The 22,662-nt window shown below is 40.9% G+C and overlaps 1 protein-coding gene across 1 annotated transcript in view; it reads left to right on the top strand.

The window, feature by feature from the left end:
- MARCHF6 (membrane associated ring-CH-type finger 6) overlaps positions 1-22,662 on the top strand; it is a 100,138-nt gene that overhangs the window by 49,384 nt on the left and 28,092 nt on the right. The window contains exons 6-16 of the mRNA XM_075921472.1: positions 454-619; positions 2,522-2,711; positions 3,195-3,256; positions 4,811-4,843; positions 5,395-5,446; positions 11,911-11,969; positions 12,564-12,644; positions 18,622-18,690; positions 18,787-18,861; positions 20,216-20,350; positions 21,261-21,380. Of these exons, the coding sequence (XP_075777587.1) occupies positions 454-619; positions 2,522-2,711; positions 3,195-3,256; positions 4,811-4,843; positions 5,395-5,446; positions 11,911-11,969; positions 12,564-12,644; positions 18,622-18,690; positions 18,787-18,861; positions 20,216-20,350; positions 21,261-21,380 (1,042 nt within the window). The remainder of the gene's footprint in view (positions 1-453; positions 620-2,521; positions 2,712-3,194; positions 3,257-4,810; positions 4,844-5,394; positions 5,447-11,910; positions 11,970-12,563; positions 12,645-18,621; positions 18,691-18,786; positions 18,862-20,215; positions 20,351-21,260; positions 21,381-22,662) is intronic.

Raw genomic sequence — 22,662 nt, 5'->3', positions numbered from 1 at the left:
AAATTTTCCAATTAAAATTGTAGGATACATAAGCATTTAATGTGGAGCACCCATGGGGGCATACACCTTCAAATCCCATTTATTACACAAGGTGTGTAACCTCTCCTAATGTCATAGAGCAGACAGTAAAACCTCTGGAAAAAAAATCACACCTGTATTATAAAGCCTTTGATAATTTGCAAGGGAGTGTTATGCACGTACTTATAATTAAATGAATGCCGTTTTCTTCAGTAAGATAGTCTTCAAAAATATTCACTTAATTTTTTCCCCTTTAAATGGAGATATTATTTATGTATCATGCTTACTAAAGGAGCTGGGAAACATGGCTTTTCAAATGACAAAATCAGAATTTAGTTTAACTCCTTGTGACTGAAAGATTCTGTGTGAACATAAAAGGTTGGAAATAGGTATTTTAACAAAATGTATTAACCATAAATGTATTCTTTTTAACAGGGAAAATTTATTGGCAGATTGTTTGCAGGGTTGTTTTGTGGTGACATGCACACTCTGTGCATTTATCAGTCTCGTATGGTTACGTGAACAGATTGTCCATGGTGGAGCACCACAGTGGTTGGAACAAAATCAACAGCTTCCCAATGGGCTTGGCCAACAGAATGAGGTAAAGGTTTGTAATGCCAATTAGTTGAAAATAAAGTTGTTGTCAGGAAGGTGTGCACAGGGAGAAATAAAGGGTAAAAACCTGTCCACTTAAGCTTAATGATTTTTACTGCAAGGAAATCTTATTTCTACATGAACAACTGCTGTGTTATAGTCTTATGTAATTATATTTACCAGGGTAATATGATCACAGCTATAATGTGTACAAAATACAATCCTGAAGCATTATAAAATGTAGAATCTTACAGTAATGTTTATTTACATTTTCTAACTATCTTGGTTCTTATGACACCCTCCTCCATATATAATATATTAAATCTTTTCAAATAGGATTTAATGCTTGTGAAGTTGGAACTTGTAGCTATGAGAAAGCAAATTTGAAGCGACATGGTCAAATCATTTTTTTTTAAATACCTGCCAGCAAAATATTTTCTGATGCAACAAGTTTCCACAGGTCTTTGGGCAGCAGACTGATTCTTGGAACATTTACCAGTCACGTAGGGAGAGCTGATTTGTTACATAATGCTAGCTATCCATCTTTCCATCATTAAAGTTCATTACAGAAATGAAAAGTATAATTTTCCTAATAATACAGGCAGTCTCCGAGTTACGCGGATCCAACTTATGTCGGATCCGCACTTACGAACGGGGCTTTCTCGCCCCGGAGCTCGCAGGCAGCGGGACTGCCCAGAGCGCAGCGGTCCCGCCACCTCGACCTCCAGGGCGAGAAAAATTGCTCCAGGTGCCCCATGTCTGCTGGGGACCGTCTCCAGCAGACCAGGGACACCTGGAGCAAAGCTGGGGAGACGGAGGGGTCCCACGCCTCTGAGGCTTTGCTTTGGCAAAGCCTCAGAGGCGCGGGACTCCGCCACCGCTGCGGCTTTGCTCCCCATGTCCCTGGTCTGCTTGGGGGAGGAGGGGCACAGCTAGTGGCCCCTCTCCCCCCAGCAGACCAGGGAGACGTGGAGCAAAGCCCCAGGCCTGTGGTAGAGCATGTGGGGCGCTGCCGGTTGGTCCCGCAGCACCGCTCCTTGGCGCTACTGGACCAACCCGGCAGCACCCCAGCTGCTCTGCCCCAGGCGTCCCCGATTCAGCCACTGCTGAAACTGACCAGTGGCTGACTACAGGAAGCCCCTGCCCCGGGCTTCCTGGAATCAGCCTCTGATCAGTTTCAGCAGCAGCTGACTTGGGGATGCCTGGGGTTCTTAAGTTGAATCTGTATGTAAGTCAGAACTGGCGTCCAGATTCAGCCGCTGTTGAAACGTATCAGTTTCAGCATTGGCTGAATCTGGACGCCAGTTCTGACTTACATACAGATTCAACTTAAGAACAAACCTACAGTCCCTATCTTGTACGTAACCCAGGGACTGCCTGTACTTCCACTTGAACAATTGTAGTTGCCTGCGAATATCTCTTAAGTTGATTTCCATAGTTTGGTAAAGTTTGAGTCCTCTGTGCTGGAATCCCTTTTAAACAGTAGGTTCTGAATTATTTATTTTATTCTTCGATTTCATTTTTTTTCTCTATACCTATTGCTTATCATAAGGGTCTCTTCATCAAAAGAAAAATTGGCTATTAACAGGTTACTGTCAAATGCACAAACTAAATACAAACTTTCTGCAACATTTTATAAGTATCTGTAACTATATAGATAAAAAATTTTAACATAGCAGTATGGGCCTTTAATTTGACAGTGTTGTTAAATATTTTTCTTGCAAACTGTTAAATTGAATCTCTGGAATTCCAATAAGAGTGTTAAGATTTTAAGAGGTATGACACTGCCAGAAGCAATGGCTTATGTTATATTTTTAAGTGAAACTAAAAATTTGCCTTGATCACTTGTTTTTCTGGACGTTGATCAAAGCTCAATGGTACTTGTTGCACTGAAATCTTGTCTCTGCAGGCTCAGGGGGTAGGGAATGGTGGAGGTGAAAATGCTGCACTTGATCAACCTGCTAATCCCCCTGCTGAGAATGCAGTTGTAGGTGAAAACCCAGAAATTCAGGAAGAACAGGGAGATGAGGAAGAGGAAGACAATGAAGAGGAAGATGTTGTAGTAGAAGATGCAGCAGATGCAAACAATGGAGCCCAAGGTAACAGGTGACACAGAGCAGGAGCATGACCCTAAAATGATCATGTAAATTATTGAAAAGAAGTGGAAATAGAAAATATACTTTTATGGTTGACATCTGTATTTTTAATCTGCTTAGGGAAACTACCAAGGCCAGTAGGCTAAGAGTTCAGCCTATTTACCTCCTCTTTGTGTGTCACAATGTTTATGTAGTTTGTTTTTTGATGAGCACTGAAATAATTAGCAGTTTATGAAGAGTTAAAATTTAAGCAACACTGTGGATTCAGGAATCCCTACATTAATAAATTACGAAAAAGTTAAACTTTAAAGAGAATAATTACTTTAAAAATGTGTTTTTGACTTGTATCCCCTTCTGATGTACTGACTGAGATAAATGGGATGCAGTTTGTATTTTTTCTAGATAAAATCATAATAAAGCTCTTACAGATGTGCTGCTTTAGGTGAGGGTCATTTGGTAGCTTTAACCATTATAATTTCTCTGTAGATGACATGAATTGGAATGCTTTGGAATGGGATCGAGCAGCAGAAGAGCTTACATGGGAGAGAGTGAGTAAGAGTCATTCTGAAATATTCTGAACTTTCTCGGTCATTGACTTATACTTAAAATGAATTTAAACCTAATTGAAAATTAGTTCTGATACCTAATCAGCCACATTTTACATGAAATTCAAGTATCAGTGACTCCCAAGAATAATCAGATTAAAAATACTGTATACAGTATTAAGGAACAATTTAAAAGAAGCAGTTCCTTGATTGCAGTACAGAAACATAATTAAGAGTACCTTTCAACAAGGTACTTTTGAGACCTTCAGTTTTGCTCCTAAATTTGCCAATAGATGTTAAATGATTCATGACTTAAACTAATTTTTCTGTGAATGTATGTATAGATATAAGTATACAACTTATAAAAACCATCAAGAGTATGTGTAAGAACAATTTCCAATACAGCAAGGTAAACTCATTTCATTTTTCTAGTTTGAGTTCCTTAACTGAAACGTTCTTGCAGTCTTCGTAGCAAGATACAATGAGATGGAAAAGTCCTTTGTTAATGATACAAAATGCTCACTGCATTGTCTTATTTAAAAAAGTTTGGTGAAAAGGACTCAATATAAACTCGAATTTCTGATCCTTACTTACTGTTTCCTGAAAGTAGCAATTAGCTCTTTTGATTTCAGCATAAACTTTAGGCTCACTTTTTCTTCTAATGGAAAAAAATATTCCAGAACTATTTGTGTACTTGAAAAATATTTTAATTATTTTCAGAAACTTTTAATGAATAAATACATACATTGACTTCAGAATTTTACAAAGTGTAAATGCAATATTCTTATAAACCTCTCTTTGATCTTCTTGCCAGTTTGTGTGTTTAAGTATATTCCCTTCTTGATGGGGAACAGCACATTGAGCACTCTTGGGCTGTGTCTAGACTACATGCCTCCGTCGATGGAGGCATGTAGATTAGACAGATAAGCAAAGGGAAATGAAGCCGTGATTTAAATAATCGCGGCTTCATTTAAATTTACATGGCTGCCGCGCTGAGCCGACAAACAGCTGATCAGCTGTATGTCGGCTCCGCGCGCTAGTCTGGACGCGATGCGCCGACCTGAAAGCCCTTTATCGACATCCCCCTTATGCCTCGTAGGATGAAGTTTACAGGGGATGTCGATAAAAGGCTTTCATTTCGACAGGGGAGCGTCCAGACTAGTGCCCGGAGCCGACAAACAGCTGATCAGCTGTTTGTCGGTTCAGCGCGGCAGCCATGTAAATTTAAATGAAGCCGCCATTATTTTAATCGCGGCTTCATTTCCCTTTTTCGAATACACAAATCTACATGCCTCCGTCGACGGAGGGATGTAGTTTAGACGTACCCTTAGTGGTGTCACCTTTGACTGTAAGGTGCTTAGAAGCTTATCTGAAATTTCAAAAGTAGTTTACATTGTTAAGTGAAATATGTAAGCTCTATAATACCTTGAAATATTAGCTTAAAATTTAACATACAAAATGGCTTTGAAAAAAGGTAAACTTGAAGCTGCTTGTGGGAGTGTGATGGTTTTTGAGCACGGAACTGTGAATGAATTCAACTTTTTCTTTTATTCTTAGATGCTTGGGCTTGATGGATCTCTGGTTTTTTTAGTAAGTGAAGTCTTAATTTGCCAAGGAATTCTTATATTTGTTACGAACAAAACTTGTGTAGCTAAGTTACCAATAACAAATGATGTATTAATACATTATTTTAAGCATTCGGTGTACTTCTCCTTATGTTCTTTATGTACTACTTCTGTATTTCTCTCAGCTACAGACAATGAAAACCAATATAGTTGGTTTCAGATTTAGAGGTGAAATGCATGTGTTTAAAAAGTGCAGAGGAAAAGCGCTTCTTTTATAAAAACCTATTTGGAATGTGGCTGTTTGGGTGGAAACACATTTATTGATCATAAAGTAACATTTTTAGCAACTTTAAGTTTCCAATAGATGAATAATTTCCATTATTGCTACCATTTTCACTTACAACATACACTTTCATTTTGGAGGCCTTGAAATTTAGAAATGTTTCAGCTTGCAACTTAGCTCATTATAATTCATTCCCTTCCCAAGAACTCAGATGTATTAATTGGCTTATTATGTGACTTACATGCTTTTTATACCCTGCTTTTACTGAAATTATCTTTTTTTTTCTTCCCCAGGAACATGTCTTCTGGGTGGTATCTTTAAACACACTGTTCATACTTGTGTTTGGTAGGTGTTATTTGCTCTAACTTCAAAACTAGCTTTTTCTTTGTGAATACTTGGTAAAAATTAGTTGGACTAATTTTACTTCTCTCAGAGAATAAAAGTAGTCTATTTTTAAAAAACTGAACCAGAATAAGACATGAATAATTGAACATGAATAATAAATTTTTCTTACTAATGATATTACACAGATCTTTCAACTACATGGGTATGAATATACCTCAGTGGAATTACTTTCATCTTGTGTAATTTTAGTTCCTAAGTTGGCATGTGTTGCATCCAGCACAGATTTTTTCCCTTTTTTTACTTTGTTGCTGAGGGTAATTTCTTTGATTTTAAAAAGTCTGAGGTGTTTTATTGCTATTAGTTAGATCTGAGAACTATATGTGGAATAATGTTCAGGAGGGAATTCTTGAAAATTATTTTTTGAAATTCTCCAAAAAATTGTGGGGACAAATGACATGTAATTTTCCTGCTTTCATTTTTTCCTAGCTATAGCTAAATTACCTTGTCTTTGAGGCTCAAAATAATTTCTGAAGGACTTTATATTTAATAAAAGATTTATCTGGCGTTGCTCAGTTCCTTAACTCTGATGATGTTTTTTTCTGATACATGGGCTTTATCATAGGCTTAGGAAAGGAAAATCTGAGGGATCACTTTAATAAAATATTGACAAAACACTATTGTATTTTTGGTGGGAGCTGTGTAGTATGACTTTAGGGGTAGAGAGTGAGAGGAGCCAATGGACTTGCTATCATATGGATCCATAGGCTGAAATCAAGAATGCCACAGATGTATAGGAAGGAACAACAGCCATAGCACATACTCTAGCCCTGAGTCTGCAGAACTGGTTGAACCACCCAAATATAGGACACTCTGGTGGCAACATCTGTGGTCCAGCAGGGCTATGGGTGTTGCTGGACCAGAGATCCATGGAGGTGGGAGTGGGAGCTAGCCAGAGAATGCAGTGCTGAGCAGACCTTGTCTGGCTGGGGAACCCCTGGCACCAGTGGGACCAGATGGCAAGCAGGGAGCCCTCATTTTGGCCTGGGAACCTCTGATATTGGCTGGACCCAAGTGGTGAGCAAGGAGACCCTGCCCCATTTGAGGGACTCCGTGCAGCAGATCCAGGGAACCCCAGGAAACCACTGGTGGGAGTAGAATTGGCTCCGTCAGTGGGGCTGGTGGCAGCCAGCTGGCCCCAGCCGGGGAATCCCGCTAACTCCCAGCAGCAGCCAGTCTGGCGGACCTGCTGGGGAACTTCCCGGCGTTATCTGGGACATGCGGGGCCAGGGAACCCCTGGAGTCAACGAAGTCAGGCAGCCGGGGAGTCTTGGCCGATGGCTTCTGAGCGGGGCTGGAGGTGGCTGGGTAGCCCCGGAATTGAGCCCTGGGGAATCCAGGTGCCAGTGGAGCTGGCAGCAGCCCAGGCAGTCCTGTCTGGAATCTGGGGAACTCTGGCAGCAGTGAGCATTTCCATAAGTACTCCTGTACTTGAGAGTAGGGTTTCTTCCTCCAGAGAGCTGAACTGAACCAAACGAGTTCACTCAATTGTTGCTGTAAAGCAGGTTTGGCTAGAAATGCACAAATGTGGTGGTGTGTTTTTAAAAAAAAAAGTTTTAGAAGAGCCTATTTGACTCCCTTTTTTGGTGGAGAATAATTAACTTTATCGTTTGACTTTTATTGTATTTACCTAACAATATGTCTGGACCTTTTCACTCTAATCTGTAAAGAAGCCTTTATTTTGGTATGTTGGATATTTTTACCTTAGAGGTGGGGTGCAGAAGACTCCGGTAACAGACATATACAGTGGAATAATAATATTTTTTGTTCAGTTTCTACTTGGCTGCTGATAAAGTTGATTTGCATCCTTAAATGTTTCAAAAACCATTTGCCTCTTTGTTATATTTTGGTGCGAGATACTGGGAATCACCTAATGTGAAAATGTTTTTATTTTTTGGGCTTGAAAAAAAATTACCAGACACCTACTAACCACAGGTAGATAAGGAAGATGAAGATATAGGGCTCCTCCAGAGAAGATGAGTGGCAGATATTGAAATGTCCAGCCTGCATCATTAGCATGATGTTTTTCCTGAAGTCTGCTTGGGGGACATCCATCTTTCATATCAGCCTCTGACTAGCAAATTTCAGACCAATTTGAAGTTGTACCTCATCTCGCTGCCAAAAGGGAGAAGGGTTAAATCTCTTCTATTGAGTGGTGCTAGACTATTGTAAACAGTGGAAGGTCTCCCGTAATCTGTTCTGTTATCAGAGCCCACTTCTTGTTGTGAGAAGACCATGAGATGTCTTCACTTCTCTCTCAAGCCACCCTTTTTTGTGGTGGTCTTCTCCATCAGTAAAACCCGTGGTTGCTTCTGCTATTGCTCGTTACTTCCCCAAGTAGCAGTGTAACATTGCCCTGCTTTGTTGTCAGTTCCCTGACTGTCACAAAGCTTTAGGTAGCTATTGTGAAACTGGTCTTGTCTGTTCCACTCTGCTGCTGATTGGAAGAGCTGTGAGCAGCCTCTAACTTGCTCAAGGAGCCTGATTGTAGATGTGTGGGCAACACTACATTTGTAATTAGTATGCATTTTGAAAGATTGTCTCAGCAACCCCAAAGCTGGAAACATTATTTAAAAAACATTGTACATAGTGCAGAAATAGATGTCTTAGGCCTTATGCTTGCCAAAAAAAAATCCCACTTGTAGCATAGGCTAAATTTTTTCAAGCTGTGTAATGAGGTGCACAATACTTGGTTTCCTGCTCTAAACAAGATGTGGCATCTGAATTCCATAGGTGAAAACAAACTAGCCAGTCTAAAATAGAAAATGAATATGGGGAATCATAATGTATATTTTATTTACATAAAACCAGGGCTTTTTTTGTGATGGTACTGCCTGGTATGCAGTACTGGCACCTCCAAATACAGTACCAGCACCTCCAGTCAGAGCTCAACAACTTTTTCTCCTGTAGTACCGACACCCCTCCCTCCTTTTTTTTTTTTTAAGACAAAAAAAGCATTGCATAAAACTTAACACTTTCAATCATTTCTATTTAATACTAGAATTAGAAAAAATTCCTGATGGCAATTACAGGTTAGAATAATCATATAGTACAATTTCTGATATTCCTTTAGGATCTATGAATGAAGTTCTGCTAGACCCAATTATACACATTTAGTACAGTTTAAAATAAATTTAGGTCCTAAACTACAGTTAAGGGATATTGCAGTTGTTTCGATTGACTATCTTAAATTACATATAATCAGTGAGAATTCTGCTTTGTAATTAAAGTGAATGAGAACAAATACGTCAGTCTCCAAACACCAGCCCATCAGGCTTAAAAGCTGGTTTCCCCCACAACACTGGCTCCGTGGTGCTAACTGCTTCTCTCCCACTCTGCTGCCTCTATTGAGGGGGACAGAGGCTGCTCCACATCCCACAGAGTAGCCTCTGTCTGTGGGAGGGTCCAAGCTTGGACCCATTCCCCACAGACAGGGGTTTTTGCAACCCCACACTGCTGCTTCTGTATCAGAGGCAGTAATGCAAAGCGGTAGGTGGGAGCCAGTCCTCATGAGAAGCTGGATTGTAAACCAGAGGCAGCAGCATACAGTGGCAGGGGGCTCCCAGGAGGGGCCAGGAGTGCACTGGCTGCCGGCCCCACCCCAGGGACTATCAAATAGTCAGGTAATCATTAAGATTTCATGCAGTTATATGACTACACAGTTATACAATACCTAACATCCCTAGTTTCTAGAGTGAAGTGACTTCTCTGAATGATCTCCTTCTTTATATGGAGAGATCTTGAAGAGTGGAGTGTTTTTTGCTCCCCAGCTTTGCACGTTTGCCTCTTAGATTCACTGTGCTACATTGAGAGATCCTGAGGAGTGAAGAGCTCCATGCCTCTCCCTTATCCTCATTTCCATCATCTACTGCTGTTGATTCTGTGGAAGGGATTTGGACAAGTGGAGAGTCTCTGCTAGGTATGTGCTTCTGCTCTTTGGCCACAGACAGGAGTAGGGACTAATGATGCCATCACCATCTTCCAACTGGTCATGGTAATGGGTAGGAAACAGCTAATCCTCTTCATCTGATGCAGTGAACCAGATAGAGGTAAAGCAATAGTCTCTAACCTTTTTGAGCACAAGATCACTTTCTGAATTCGTGCGTTCCAGGATTTACCTCAAAGAAAATGTCTCAATAACAATGTTATATAAAGCTGAGATCAATATCAATTTCACTGAGGGAATGTCACAGTCAACACACCAATATTTGCTGAAAGGAACACATTTTGAGATACACATAATTGACTTCTTCACATTTAATTCTTGAAATTGTGTGTTGAATTCCTCTGCTAATTTGGTCCTCTCTGCACAACATTTTTCTTGGTGTAACCATTTTTCTTTGTCTTCAGTCTTTTTTTTTTTTCCTAATAATTTCTCAAGACTCAGGAAGTGCTGACTAGAGACCCAGTTTCAGTTTGAATGCATTCCCTTCACTGATGATATAAGTCTCTGTCCTTTCCCTGCAGTTTTTAGTTCAACTCCTCCAGTTTGGATGTTGTCAGTAAGAAACACTGAATCTAGCAGCCATTCATCGTCGGATAGCTCATTGCATGCTTCATTCCTTTATTTTAGAAAAATGATGATTTGGGCTTTAGATCCAGAAATCTTTGCAGGACTTCCCTCCCTGTGTAACCACCTCATGTCTGCAGAAAGGAGTAGTTCACCATAAGCAGCATCTGATTTGTCAGCCAAAGATTTAAACAAGCAGTGCTCGAGGAATCTTGCTCAAATCAAGTTTACAATTCTGACAAAGATTTTTATTAGATGTGATTAGTCCATAACCACTCACTAGTGTTTGTTGATGAATTATACAGCAGTAATTCACAAATGAAGGAAAATCTGGATCACTTCTGCAAAATGCAACAAAGCTTACGTGTCAGGTGTACCGTCCATTGTGGTTGTAACAAGTTTCTTCATCTGGAATGATTTTTCTCAAGCACATACTTCTTGCATTCATTATAAATACCTTCACCTCTTCATCTCCCTTTAAGGGGCAAAACAGAAGAGCCTATTTAGTTGTTGCACCTTTAAATGTCATTCGAGCAAAAGCGGTTACCAGGGCTATATTGGTCATGTTGACTGATTCATTGAACTGCAGAGAAAAGCATCCATAGTCTTTCAAATCTTTCTGTAGTTGCTGAAAGGCATCTTTGGATAAAAATTCCACTAGTCTTACTACTGTGGAAGCACCAAATGATATGTTCTGGATTATTTCCTCTTTGTTTTTAAAGTCTTTAAATAAGAAATGTTCTGTCACAATAGTTCTCTTTAAATACTTTGCCATTTGTAAATCATTTTTTTTTGTTTTGCCCCCAGATGGCAAACACAAAACGATGCCTAAATAGAGGCCTCCCCTTTGGCTGCTGGTTTAGTAAAAAATTATGATTGAGCTTTCAAAACAACCTCCAGTTTAACTCACTAACTTTGTATGGAGCACATTATTCAAGGGGAAATTATCCTTGAATTTTGCTATGTATTGTTTTGTGGTGTCTTTCTAAATTCCTCTTTTTATCGATTGTATCTGTGACACAGACATTCACTCTTATCTTTCACTGCTCTGAGCAGAAATTAACTTTCCCATTGCAAATGGAAATTGTAGGTTTTCAAAGTTATTTGACATGTCCCAGATTTGTTACTCATTGTTAATACTAACTAGCTAGCTAGTTAGCTAGGTTCATATCTTTTATCACAATAAGTTTTTTTTTTCTTTTTAATTCTGCACTTGCAGCCAATAAAAAGAGCTGTTTTAAATGTAGTTACAAAGCTGTTTTAAATTTATAACCTGTCACATTGGGGAGATCAGTTTATGCCTAGATAACGTTATTGGTTTGAAAGGATCTAATCTGATGTGATCATACACACTGCTTGATGTTATGCCTAAGTTTAGTTGGAAAAATTAAACTGAAATGGGGGACTGAAATGAGGGTTGTCAACTATCTAATCACACCAATACAAACACGTTTGTCCTGCCCTGACCCACTCATTCCATCCTCCCTCTCTGTTGCTCGCTTTCCCTCACCCTTACTTGCTTTCACTGGGCTGGAAGAGAGTTGAGATGAAAGTTCAGGATGTGGGCTCGGGAAGGGAGTTTGGGTGCAGGAGGTGGCTCGGGGCTTGGGCAGTGGAATGGGATATGGGGTGCTGTCTCTGGGAGAGGGCTGAGGCAGGGGGGTAGAGTACAGGAGTGGTTTAAGTGGTTTTGTAATGTGATTTATTTATCTTGAGTGCTAGAGAAATGTCATGTTTTAAAATGAAACTTTCAAATTACATTGGATGGATAGTTATTTTGTCATCTTTGTTAAAAAGTCAAACTATTACCATGCCATAAAATAGATTTCAGCATAAATCTCACATTGCATTTTTAGAGCAATTTTTATCACTTTCTCCATTCACCTTTGTTTTCCAGCTTTTTGTCCTTACCACATTGGTCACTTCTCTGTTGTTGGCTTGGGTTTTGAGGAATATGTAAGTATGGTTTTCTTATAATTTTGATTATTTAAATTCTTAAAATGTGTGCAATTTAAGATTTCTCTATATATAGGAACCTCCAAGGCTTTTATTCTAGGACACCAGAGTAGCTTGGGAAGTTGTTTGTATATTTCTTCTGGGACCTTTCTTTTGTTTTTAGCCATTTACCCCCTACACAACCAAACTTCTTTATTAAGTCTCATACATTTTATTGCTGTGTCCCATGATTGCAGTGGAGGGGTGGGGCAGGGAGAGTAATGCTTTAATAAATGACTTTGTGAATGCCAGGAAAAAGGAGTAAGGTGTATATGGGTCCTTCTCTCGCAAGGCTGGCAGCTTTGCCATTGTCATTTTTCTAGTGGATGCAAACTTATTTTGTTGAAGATGCCAAATTATTAGTAGAGTTTATTGATTAAACATGTCTTATACATGGAACCTTGTTGTTCCAAATTCCAACTGCCCAAGTGGATTAAATAATATTGAAAGAGGATTAAACTTTTGAGGAATAAAAACTAAATTAAAATTGGATGGAAAATATTTAAAATGTGTTTTCTCTCTCTCTCACTTTCCCCCCTCCCCCCCCCCCCCCAGGTTCAAGCATCTCACTTTGAAGGCCTAATCACAACAATAGTTGGCTATGTGCTTCTAGCAATAACTCTAATTGTTTGTCATGTATCCTTTCATAATTAGTTGCCTGACTGTCTTAAATTCTGTTTGTGGATCATTATCTCTAACCATGTTATCAGGGTTAGAAATGAAATAGGACATTCTTTTTTACTTTGTTCGTATGATGAAAGAAAAAAAAGGGCTATTTTGAGTTCAAAATTTGTATAAAATAAGAGCTTCATCCATTCATTCAGACCAAATTTTAAAACAGGATGTATATTCAGTAGTAACAGTTTTGAGATTTCAGTGATCCCAGTTTTCCACATATGGTAGTTTGGTTTATGGGCATGACATTAGAGAGTGTTTAACGTGGAGTCATCTTCTTCCCCAGCTGACTGTCATTTAACCAAACCAGGATACAATTTCTAGAACACTTTGTGGATACAAATTGAAATGCATGCCTGTGGATATAAATCGCTGTCTATGGAACTGGAGGGTTCTCCTGGGAACTGCAGCAGCGAAAGGAGCATAATGTGGGATTGCTCTCAAGAGCCGGTGTCGTGTGCCAACAGCTCCTTCAGCATGGCTATTCCACCCCACCCCAGCCCTGCTTACTGGGATGGCACCAAGCTCACGGGCAGCTGTCCCTGCTTACGTTCTTATGTCCAACCAGCACGCACATTCCTAGACATAAAACACAGAGAGATAGGTGAAAGGACGAACACTGGCAGGACTAGGGTGGTGGTATAGCTATAAGAATTTTTGGCATAATGCACTGGTTCTTGGCAGTGGCAGTCCCATGTTCAGCTCCTTTTACCACTGCAGTTCCCTGGAGGGTTCTGCAAATACTGATTTTATATCTGAAGATGCAGATATTCACAAGTATACATTTGTATCCAGGCAGGGCTCTAAAAATTTCATAAGGCCATAGATGGAATATGTTGCTTTCTTCCTGAATGGCAAATCCATTTCTGGCCGTCTGTCAAAAAAGGAACAATGTGGTACACATATTTTCACCATCTTCACTATCTTCTAAAATGCTAAAGGAATGTCCTTTGCTCTCCATGCACCATAATAATCCAGAAGGAATTTTGCAGCCGTTTTAGGGATTGCACTCAATGCTGCACTTGAGAGACGTGCTTTCTGAAATGAAGTCATGATTGGATGGGTAAAAGTCACATCTTCTCCAGGGACTACCATTTTGGATTTCGCAGACAAACTGCAAAACACTGTCCAAAATGCTTTTCGCCTGGCTTGAGAGAGCCTGCAGGATGCTCAGCAGGAACAGAAGGCCTAGTATGATAAACATGCTAGAGAGCATACCTTCAAAGTAGGTGATCAAGTCATGGTCTAGAAGTGCTCCAAGCCATTAAGATGGAAGCATTGTAGGATGGATCATTTGCAGTCCCAGAGTGCACAGGAGTAGTAATTACCTCATAGCATTACTAGACCCTAACCTTAAACCTAAGGTATATTATGCTAATTCATTAAAGCCTTTCATTATTGAGAACTCAAGATTCTTCCGTTCACAGCCCAGGAGAGAGATGACGCTAAGTGCCCTGAAGGAGTGTACTATGAATGGAAAGGCCAGGGTGTCGTCAAAGAGGAAACCTTTTCCATGAGCTTCGGCCGTGAGCAGCAGCAAATCAAAGTTTGCACCAATGTTTTCAGCCAGGACAAACTGCACAGGCATGCAGCTCTAAACACAAATGAAGCTCAGCCAATCAGAGCCCAACTATATTGGATAGCTCCTTCAGCCAAAACTGCTATAGAAAAGGAGATCAAGGACATGTTAGACACAGGTTTAATCTGCTCCTCTGAGAGTGCATAGGCCTCTCCATGGTCATAGGTCCCAAACCAGATGGAGAAATCTGCTTTTCTTCTTCGAGTGGTCCCTGTGGGTGCTCCACTCTGGGTGCTGGTGTGTCCCTGCGCCGGTGACCGGAGACTTTTCCAGCAGTTTCTGCCACGCCGCGCAGGCGCCAGAGTGCCTTCCAGTGCTGTTGGAATCCTAAGGCGCCTTCGCCGCGTGGCTCCTCTGTTCCTTTTCTACCGTCCTCAGTAGCAGACAGAGCCACTGAGTTTTCCTTATTTCTGTTTAAAAAGAGAGACATACCTAGTTTAACTCCCTAGTTTCCTCAGCATCCACATTTTTTAGCCCTTTTCTCCTTACCTAGTCTGTTGAAAAAAATTTTTTATTTTTTTTTATTCAGTTGCGGCCCACCGCCTTTCCCCTGGGCGCTTCATGCCCGGCTCACCCGGCTTTAAGAGATGCGAGGCATGCCATGATGTTATGCCCGTCTCTAAAGTGCTTAGGAGAGGCACACCAGACGCAAAAGTGCTGCCACTTCCTTAAACTCACCACGAGAGCGTGCCGTGACCAAGCCAGTAGGCTCTAGGTGCTACTTTACGAGAAGTCCCTTCACCCTTCTTCTGAGGACTCTCCCATGGCTCCTAAACCAGAGGCACAGAGTAAGGGTATGGATAAAAAGCGTCCCTCTACCTGCTCCAGCCATACAGCCTCAAACGGGCCTTTCCCCAACTCCCTCGCTACTCTCGGCACCATCGGCCGCACAGGTCAGCACCGGAGAGAGACCGGGGACCTCAGACATGGTGCTGCGTAAGTCGGTGCCGACTCATAAGAGAGCCCTCTCGGAGCTGAAGCAGAGGCCAGAGGCACCACAACCTATGGCATCGGGGCCACATGAGACTCCGACCATATCAACTGGCCAGGGTTCAGACCGAACAGCACCGAATCAACATCCTAAACTGCCATCGATGCCTGCACCGAAGAAACCCTGCACCGATGCTCCGCCACCTGAACGTTTGGCACCGGAGCCAATTGCCGTGCTGTCGTCACCTTCGACACCTACAGTGACCTCCGCACCGTTGCCGTCCTCGGCACCATCTAGACACCACCATTCAGCACCAAGAGAGGGCTGCAGTCGGTACCGTTCACCTGTGCGGAGTCATACTCCTAAGGCACCGCATTCACTGGGCTCTTCTGTTCAGTCCTTACCGTCTCGACAATTCTCTGTGGTGTCTCGTTCCCCAAGCGAAATAGGCACCGGAAATAGATTTTCCTCCCAACATTCCAGTCCGACACCTAGGCCACCATCCTGGCAACCCACCACAGTGCAGTACGCATAACCTCCTCCACCACCATGGTATGCACAACAGTATGCCTACTCACCACCGCTGTATGCCACCCAATGGCAACCTTGGGAGCCACATCCAGAAAAGAACCACCATCACCCTCCTTCTACTGTTTGTAGGACACCACCGGCCTCCCCATCCTCTACTGCTGTCATTACTGAACCAGCCTCCCCCCCTCATTTCGACATACAAGACTCCCTTTCCGAGGGGGAAGATAAGTCGCCTTTGCATAATTTGTCATCATCTCCAGATGACGCAGTCACAATGGAAGCCCCACCACCAGACAGTGACGCTAAGAAATTTCAAGACCTGTTCAAGAGGGTGGCTGTGGGACACATCTTGAAGAATCACCTTTACTGCACAGGGTGAGTAACTCTTTCTTATGTGGACTACTGTAAGCTAAATGCTGTAACTCGCCCAGAAAACTATCCAGTTACATGCACAGGTGAGCTGTTGGAGAAACTGGGACCCACTCAGTTCATCTCTACCCTAGATTGAACTAAGGGCAAGAACCTCTGGATGAGTCAGCCAAGGAAATGTCAGCCTTCATTACATATGTAGGGTTGTATGAATTTAATGTTCTCCCTTTCATGCTGCACAATGCACCCATAACCTTCCAAAGACTTGTTAATATTCTACTAGCTGAATTTGCAGTAGCCTATCTGGATGATGTGACCAGATTCTTTGATTCATGGCACAACACATCAACTACCTCCAAATTGTTTTCCAGTGCATAAGAGATAGAGCTGACAGTTAAGTCTAGAAAGTGTCAAATAGGCTTAAACGGAGTGACTTACTTTGGATACCTGGTGGGTCAAGGAACTATCAACTCTCTAAAGGCTAAAGTAGATACTATAAAAAAAATAGGCTTGTTCCTGAACAAAAAAAAACCAGGTCCAATCATTCCTAAGTTTGGCAGGGTATTACAGGTGATATGTACCACACTACAGTCATCACCGCTCCACTGACAAACCTGACAAGGAAGAAACAACCAAATGCAGTTAAATGGACTGGAGAGTGTCAAGAAGCTTTTACGCAGCTTAAGGCTGACCTTATGTCTGACCTGTACTAAGGGCCCCAGACTACAACAAATCTTTCCTTGTAACCATGGATGCGTCAGAGCATGGTGTGGGAGCAGTTTTGATGCAGACAGGGCCAGATCAACAGTTCCACCCTGTTGTCTTTCTCAGTAAGACACTCTGAGAAGGAAAGCCACTGGTCTCTCTCAGAAGGAATGTACCATTTTATGTACTCTGGAGAGACTATGCCCATAAATCTGGAGACAGCACTTTCATCTTCAGACTGACCATTTGGCACTAAAGTGGCTTCACACAGTCAAAGAGATTAACAAGAAGCTACTTTGGTGGAGCTTAGCTCTCCAGGACTTTGATTTTGACATGCGATCCATTTCAAGAGCTTCTAACAAAGTGTCTGAGACACTCCCCTGTGAAAGCTTCTGAGATTCAACCGGTTAAAACTCTCTCTCTAATTTGAGTCATTGTTTTCCATGAATGTGGGGGATCTTGTTTAGTTTTTCATTTATTCAGTAGGGAATGTAGTATGTGCACTGTTTTCTCCTAGACTTCCAGGAAGAAATCACAGCTGGTGTGGACCAGCATGCCCAGCACAGTCTGTGATTTGGGGGGGGGGGGCATGTGATGGATGGGAGGGGTACTACCCTTTTCTAAACATTCCAGCCATTCAGTTAACTAAAATTGCCTGTGAAGAGTTAAACCCAGTGACAATGGGTATCCAGGAAGTGTTGGCCGGGAATCAGGCAAGCCAATGGGTGAAGTGTGAGAAATTTGAATTGAAACCGGTTCTGCTTTCTTCAGTCTTTTGTGAGAGTTCAGAACAAGAGCTGGGGGAGATGGACTGACCCAGAAGTAAGGCATGGATTTTTCAGTGATATCCATGCCTAAGGAAAGACTAAACCTTGGAACAACAGATGTGAGTAGAACGGGGAATGTTTAGGTGCACACTATCAGGTTGTTTTCTTTATTTTGGGGTTTGGCTAAACCCTGTGCTGAGCCCATGTTCCCCAGTCTACTGTAACTGAAATTGAATCCTAGGGAGTCAGTTTTCTGTGCTTAATCTGTTCTTTTTTTCAGTTGGTCTGTAACATATAGCAACCAAGTATGCTTTACCAAAAATATATCTTTGTTTTGTTAATAAATTCACCTTTAAAAGACTATTATTTGATTCCTGTGTCCTAGAAAGCAGGAGGTTCTGTGTGCATATGTCTGAGACTGAAGGTCAGCTGTTAAGAAATTACAGGTTTTTTCAAGCTCTCTCCTGAGGAAGAGTTAAAGAGCTTGTGGTTACACCACAAGATGAAATTTCTGAGTGCGTCTTCCTGGGCTCTCAAGGGGTTTTTGCATTTGGGTGTTGGCAGTGTACTGCCCAAGGTCAGGGAATCTGTGACCTTGGGGAGGTTTTTTTTTAAATGGTAACCTTTCAGTTGCAGGGTATTTTAAGGTCTCTTGCGGACCCCAACTTTCTGCACTTGAAGTGTTGGGGAATGTCAAGACTGTTCTCCATTCCCTCTGAAGTTGTTGCTTTGCGTGGGCTACCCAAGAGGAAGCTTATGCCCCCTGAAAAGTGGGTTTTCCCCCCCATTTATCTGCATGAGGAGGGGGGAAGAGACAGAAAAATATGGGCCATATGAATTATGTGCCTCCACGGGAGTGCAGAATCCTCCAGGAGTAACTTTTGAAAGATTTAGGACTTCAAAGATAGTGTTCACACATTCATGTGACTGCTTGACTCTTCCAGAATTTCCTGGCGTAAAAGCTAGATTGCACAGTTGTTGATATGAATTGTATTATACTCTCCTGGTCCTGTTGCAACATTTCATTTAGTATATTTCCTTGACCAGAGTATGTAGGGTTTGGCAGCACTTGTAAAATTCCAGAGATCACGTCGCTTATTGGGAGTCTGCTATATTGTTGTTAAGGTAATTATACTCTTCTGAAACCAAAAGGTAATCAATGATAATTTCATTAGAAATTTAGTCATTGTGGCTGAGTAATTTTTTCCTTTTTCCTTAAAGGTCTCCTTATTAGTGGTTGTGGAAATTGGTGTGTTTCCCCTTATTTGTGGCTGGTGGCTGGATATATGCTCTTTGGTAAGAAAATAAATTATTGCAATGTAGTCAAAGTCTTGCTTTTTCTTTTTTCCTGAGGGGAAATTATTTTTTGCCCTGTAGACAAAAAGATGGATGTAAACTGTCCTTGCAGAAAATGTATCTTTTTGCTGTTTTTATACTTGCATTGTTTCAGAGGTCAAAGAGAGTTTGTTCTACGGCACGGTGCAATACTAAGGCCATATTCCTGTGCTTAAGGTAGTTAAAGTCTACAATCTGCTTAAAACAAAGCAAGAAAACCCATCATTACATTTTTTTTAAACAATTAGCTACAAAACACAGAAAAGTCACTTCTCTGCTATGCTAAATGTCTTACTGGCAAATCCATGACTGAGTTTTCTTTATTTGGCTGGCTATGGGGAAATTCATACATGATTCATCTTCTAGCAGTACCGTGAATTTTTCCTTCTATGTATTGAATGCTATATATAAACTATTGTAGTCTAAGGCAGTGGGTCTTAACCAGTGGTCCAAGGCCCTCTAAAGGACCTGTCAGCAGGTTTCAAGGGGTCTAACAGAATAAACCACAGAAGGGCTGTCATTAGACTTGCTGAGGGTCAAGGCAGAAAGCCAAAGCCTGAGTCCCATCACCCGGGACTCAGGTTGAAGCCTGAGCAACTTATCTACATGTCATGGGGCCCTAGGTAATTCCCCTGCATGCTACCTCCTAATGGTAGTGACTTTTAATCTACCAGAGATGCTGAAAATCAGTTGTGGCACAAGTGGACAGTGGAATTTTTATAATATATTCGGGGAACCTCAAAGTAAAAGATTGAGAACCCCTAATCTAGGTGTGTGCAGGGGAAAAGAAGGGGAAATTATAACTTTTAAAATGTTACTTCCCCAAAAGCTAATATAGGCAATTACTGTTAAATGCTTTATATGGGAGAAAAGCAACCAGTTTTGCTCTTATTTAGCATTAATAATATACCCCTATTTCTAATGAGAATGAATGTACAGTACAGTTTAGTATGAGCTCATAATGTTTCAGTGTTGCATATTAAATGTTAATGTTTTTCTTATTTCAGCTTTCCTCCCATTATATTTCTCTGTTCCATATAGTTTAATGTCACTATTTGCCATCTCCAGCCTCAGTATTATAGTGTGTTGTAAGACCACAGTAGTTTTCAGAGGCAGAAGGGACTTGCAGTTTATGTAGATGTTTTTGTTTTTCTTAATATTTATAGTTTTGGAACAAGTTGAGATTTAAATATAATATGTGATCCAATTTAACCCTATTTACAAGATACGAAGTGGGATAAATTAAATGAGTAACCAATAAAAAGTATTTGATAAACATTGATGATTGTATTTACTGCTTTTTTTTTTTGTATAGGAAATGTTTGATGCTACTTTGAAAGACAGAGAGTTGAGCTTTCAGTCTGCCCCTGGTACCACAATGTTTTTGCACTGGTTAGTGGGAATGGTTTATGTCTTTTACTTCGCATCTTTCATTCTCTTACTGAGAGAGGTAAGTTCTTATCAGACAAGGGGATTATAAAATGTTTTTGAACAGCTTTATGTATAGAAGAATTAATTAGCTCTTCCAATCTGTCTGTCTCTCTGTTAGGGTGCTTTTAATACATATAGGTTGAACTCTCCCTGGCCTAACAACCTTGGGACCTGACTGGTCCCGAACCGGTAACTTGCTGAACCAGTGGCTGACATTGATGGAGTAGAGATGGGTGGGTGTCTGGGGGACAGAAGGGAGCAGCAACAGAGGCCTGTGACTATGGGGCTGTACTCCCAGCACTGCCACCAGCCGGGGCTCTTCCACAAACCACAGGATGACACTCCTGGTACCCTGACACAGGGCTCCACAGCTTGAACACTGTAAATGAGCTATTTGTGGCACCCTTGAGGGAAAAGTTACTAACTGTAGGGACCCTTCGTTTTTCCCTGTGATGGCTTCAACCCCAGAGTATTCATGGATGCTGGACCACAGGTGTTGCTGGATGAGGGAAGTCTGGGATTGAGAGTTCCAGCCTTTATTAGACTTCAGAATTTTTCTTCCTTAAATTGAACAGTTGGCTACAAATGAATGTGGGAACTTTAAAAGAATGCTAGATGATTGCATGCACAAGATTTCTTAAAATACGGATGCTGCATTTGTTTAAATGCTACTTAGTATCTGTAAACTTACGTATATTTGAAAGTAAAGATTTTTAGTTAAAAATGTTTCCACTGTGTAGTGGTAATGCTCTGCAGTGTCTAACTTCTGTATCTCTCACTGTTGACTCTTACATTGAAAAGTTCTTATTAATATCTTGCAGCCTAGTTGCTTCTAACACCTTTTTTCCAACAAAAATCTAATTCTAATTAGCTAATATGTTAATTGTTTGCACTTTTTTTTTAAACTCAAATGTAAATACATGTTTCAGGTACTGAGACCTGGTGTTCTGTGGTTTCTGAGGAATTTGAATGATCCAGATTTTAATCCAGTTCAGGAAATGATTCACTTGCCCATTTATAGACATCTCAGGAGGTTTATTTTATCAGTGGTAAGGACTTTTTTCAGACTTGTCCTTGAATATTTCATATTAATTTCTTGTTGCAAATACAGTACTAGCATGTCTGGTGTTTTGAATATTATTAGTATGTTTAACTTTCTTTTTTGATGTGTTTATTCAAACTGAAGTTTACTTCTTCAGAGGTGTTAATTATAACAAATTCCCTATTTCTTGTTGTCTGAAATGTGGGTGCAAATTTTTCAATTTAAAGTTGTAAAATTTTTTAGTCCAACATGGACAATTACAAATCTTTTTTTGTGCTAAAACCACAATGACTGCTTATATTATTAGCCAACAGTTACTCTGTACAGTGGAGGAAATCTCTTGAGGGCACAGTGATGATTAAGCCATTTATTGCAAACATTCTGTGTCCCAGTTCAACCAGATCACTAGAGATGGATCTGATTCATGTTTCTGGTCTGTCTTGAGGTGGACTGTGATGGCCTGCACAGTGGTACCTACTAGCATATGTAGCTACAGGCAGTTGAATCCCTGGGGAAATACCTAGAGTCTCTTGCTTCTCCCATTACTTAATATTCACCCTGATGTCTGTCTGGGAGGCCTTTAAGGCAAAAATCTCAGCCTGCTTTGGCACAGATTTTGCAGATACAGGCCCTGAAGACTGCATACCTTGGAAACAGACTGTTGTATGGGATACTGTGATGTTGATATACTGTTTACACATCAACATGCTCTGTATCTTGTTGCATCACCCCAGTGAGGCTCAGCATGCACTCTGACGGTAAGACCCTCTACCTGTCATCACCTACTCACTTAAGCAGAGGAGAGGAGTGCTGGATCAGTCCTGCTCAGAACTCTAGAAAACCGGATGTGGTAGCCTTTATCATCTTTCAGCCACACTGCTTTGGCTGCAGCAGGAGTGTATGTGCCAAATCAAATGACCCAAATTTAGTCCAACATGTAGTTCTTTTATAGCTTTCAAATACATGGGTTATCAGAATGTAATGGAATTGATTTTTGCCTTGTGAATCAAGAAATTAAACTCTTGGCTAATGATCATTCTCTGAAGGTGTGAGTTGAAATTACTTCAGAACCTTCATCAGACTCAGAGAAACCATGGGCCACAGGCAAGATGATCAGTCACAGACTATATATTCAGAGATTAAACAACTTTCTCATCTAGTTTATAAATGTATTGAACATAGACTTTATTGAATATAGACTACCAAAAGTTGAGAGGAACAAGTATTAATTAAATCATGGACCTTTGTTCATACAATTTTTCATTCCAAATCTTTGCAGATGTAAGCCA

Source organism: Pelodiscus sinensis, chromosome 2, assembly GCF_049634645.1.
Source record: "Pelodiscus sinensis isolate JC-2024 chromosome 2, ASM4963464v1, whole genome shotgun sequence".
NCBI lineage: Eukaryota > Metazoa > Chordata > Testudines > Trionychidae > Pelodiscus > Pelodiscus sinensis.
Note: the sequence above shows the minus strand (reverse complement) of the source record. Positions and strands in the feature narration are given on the sequence as shown.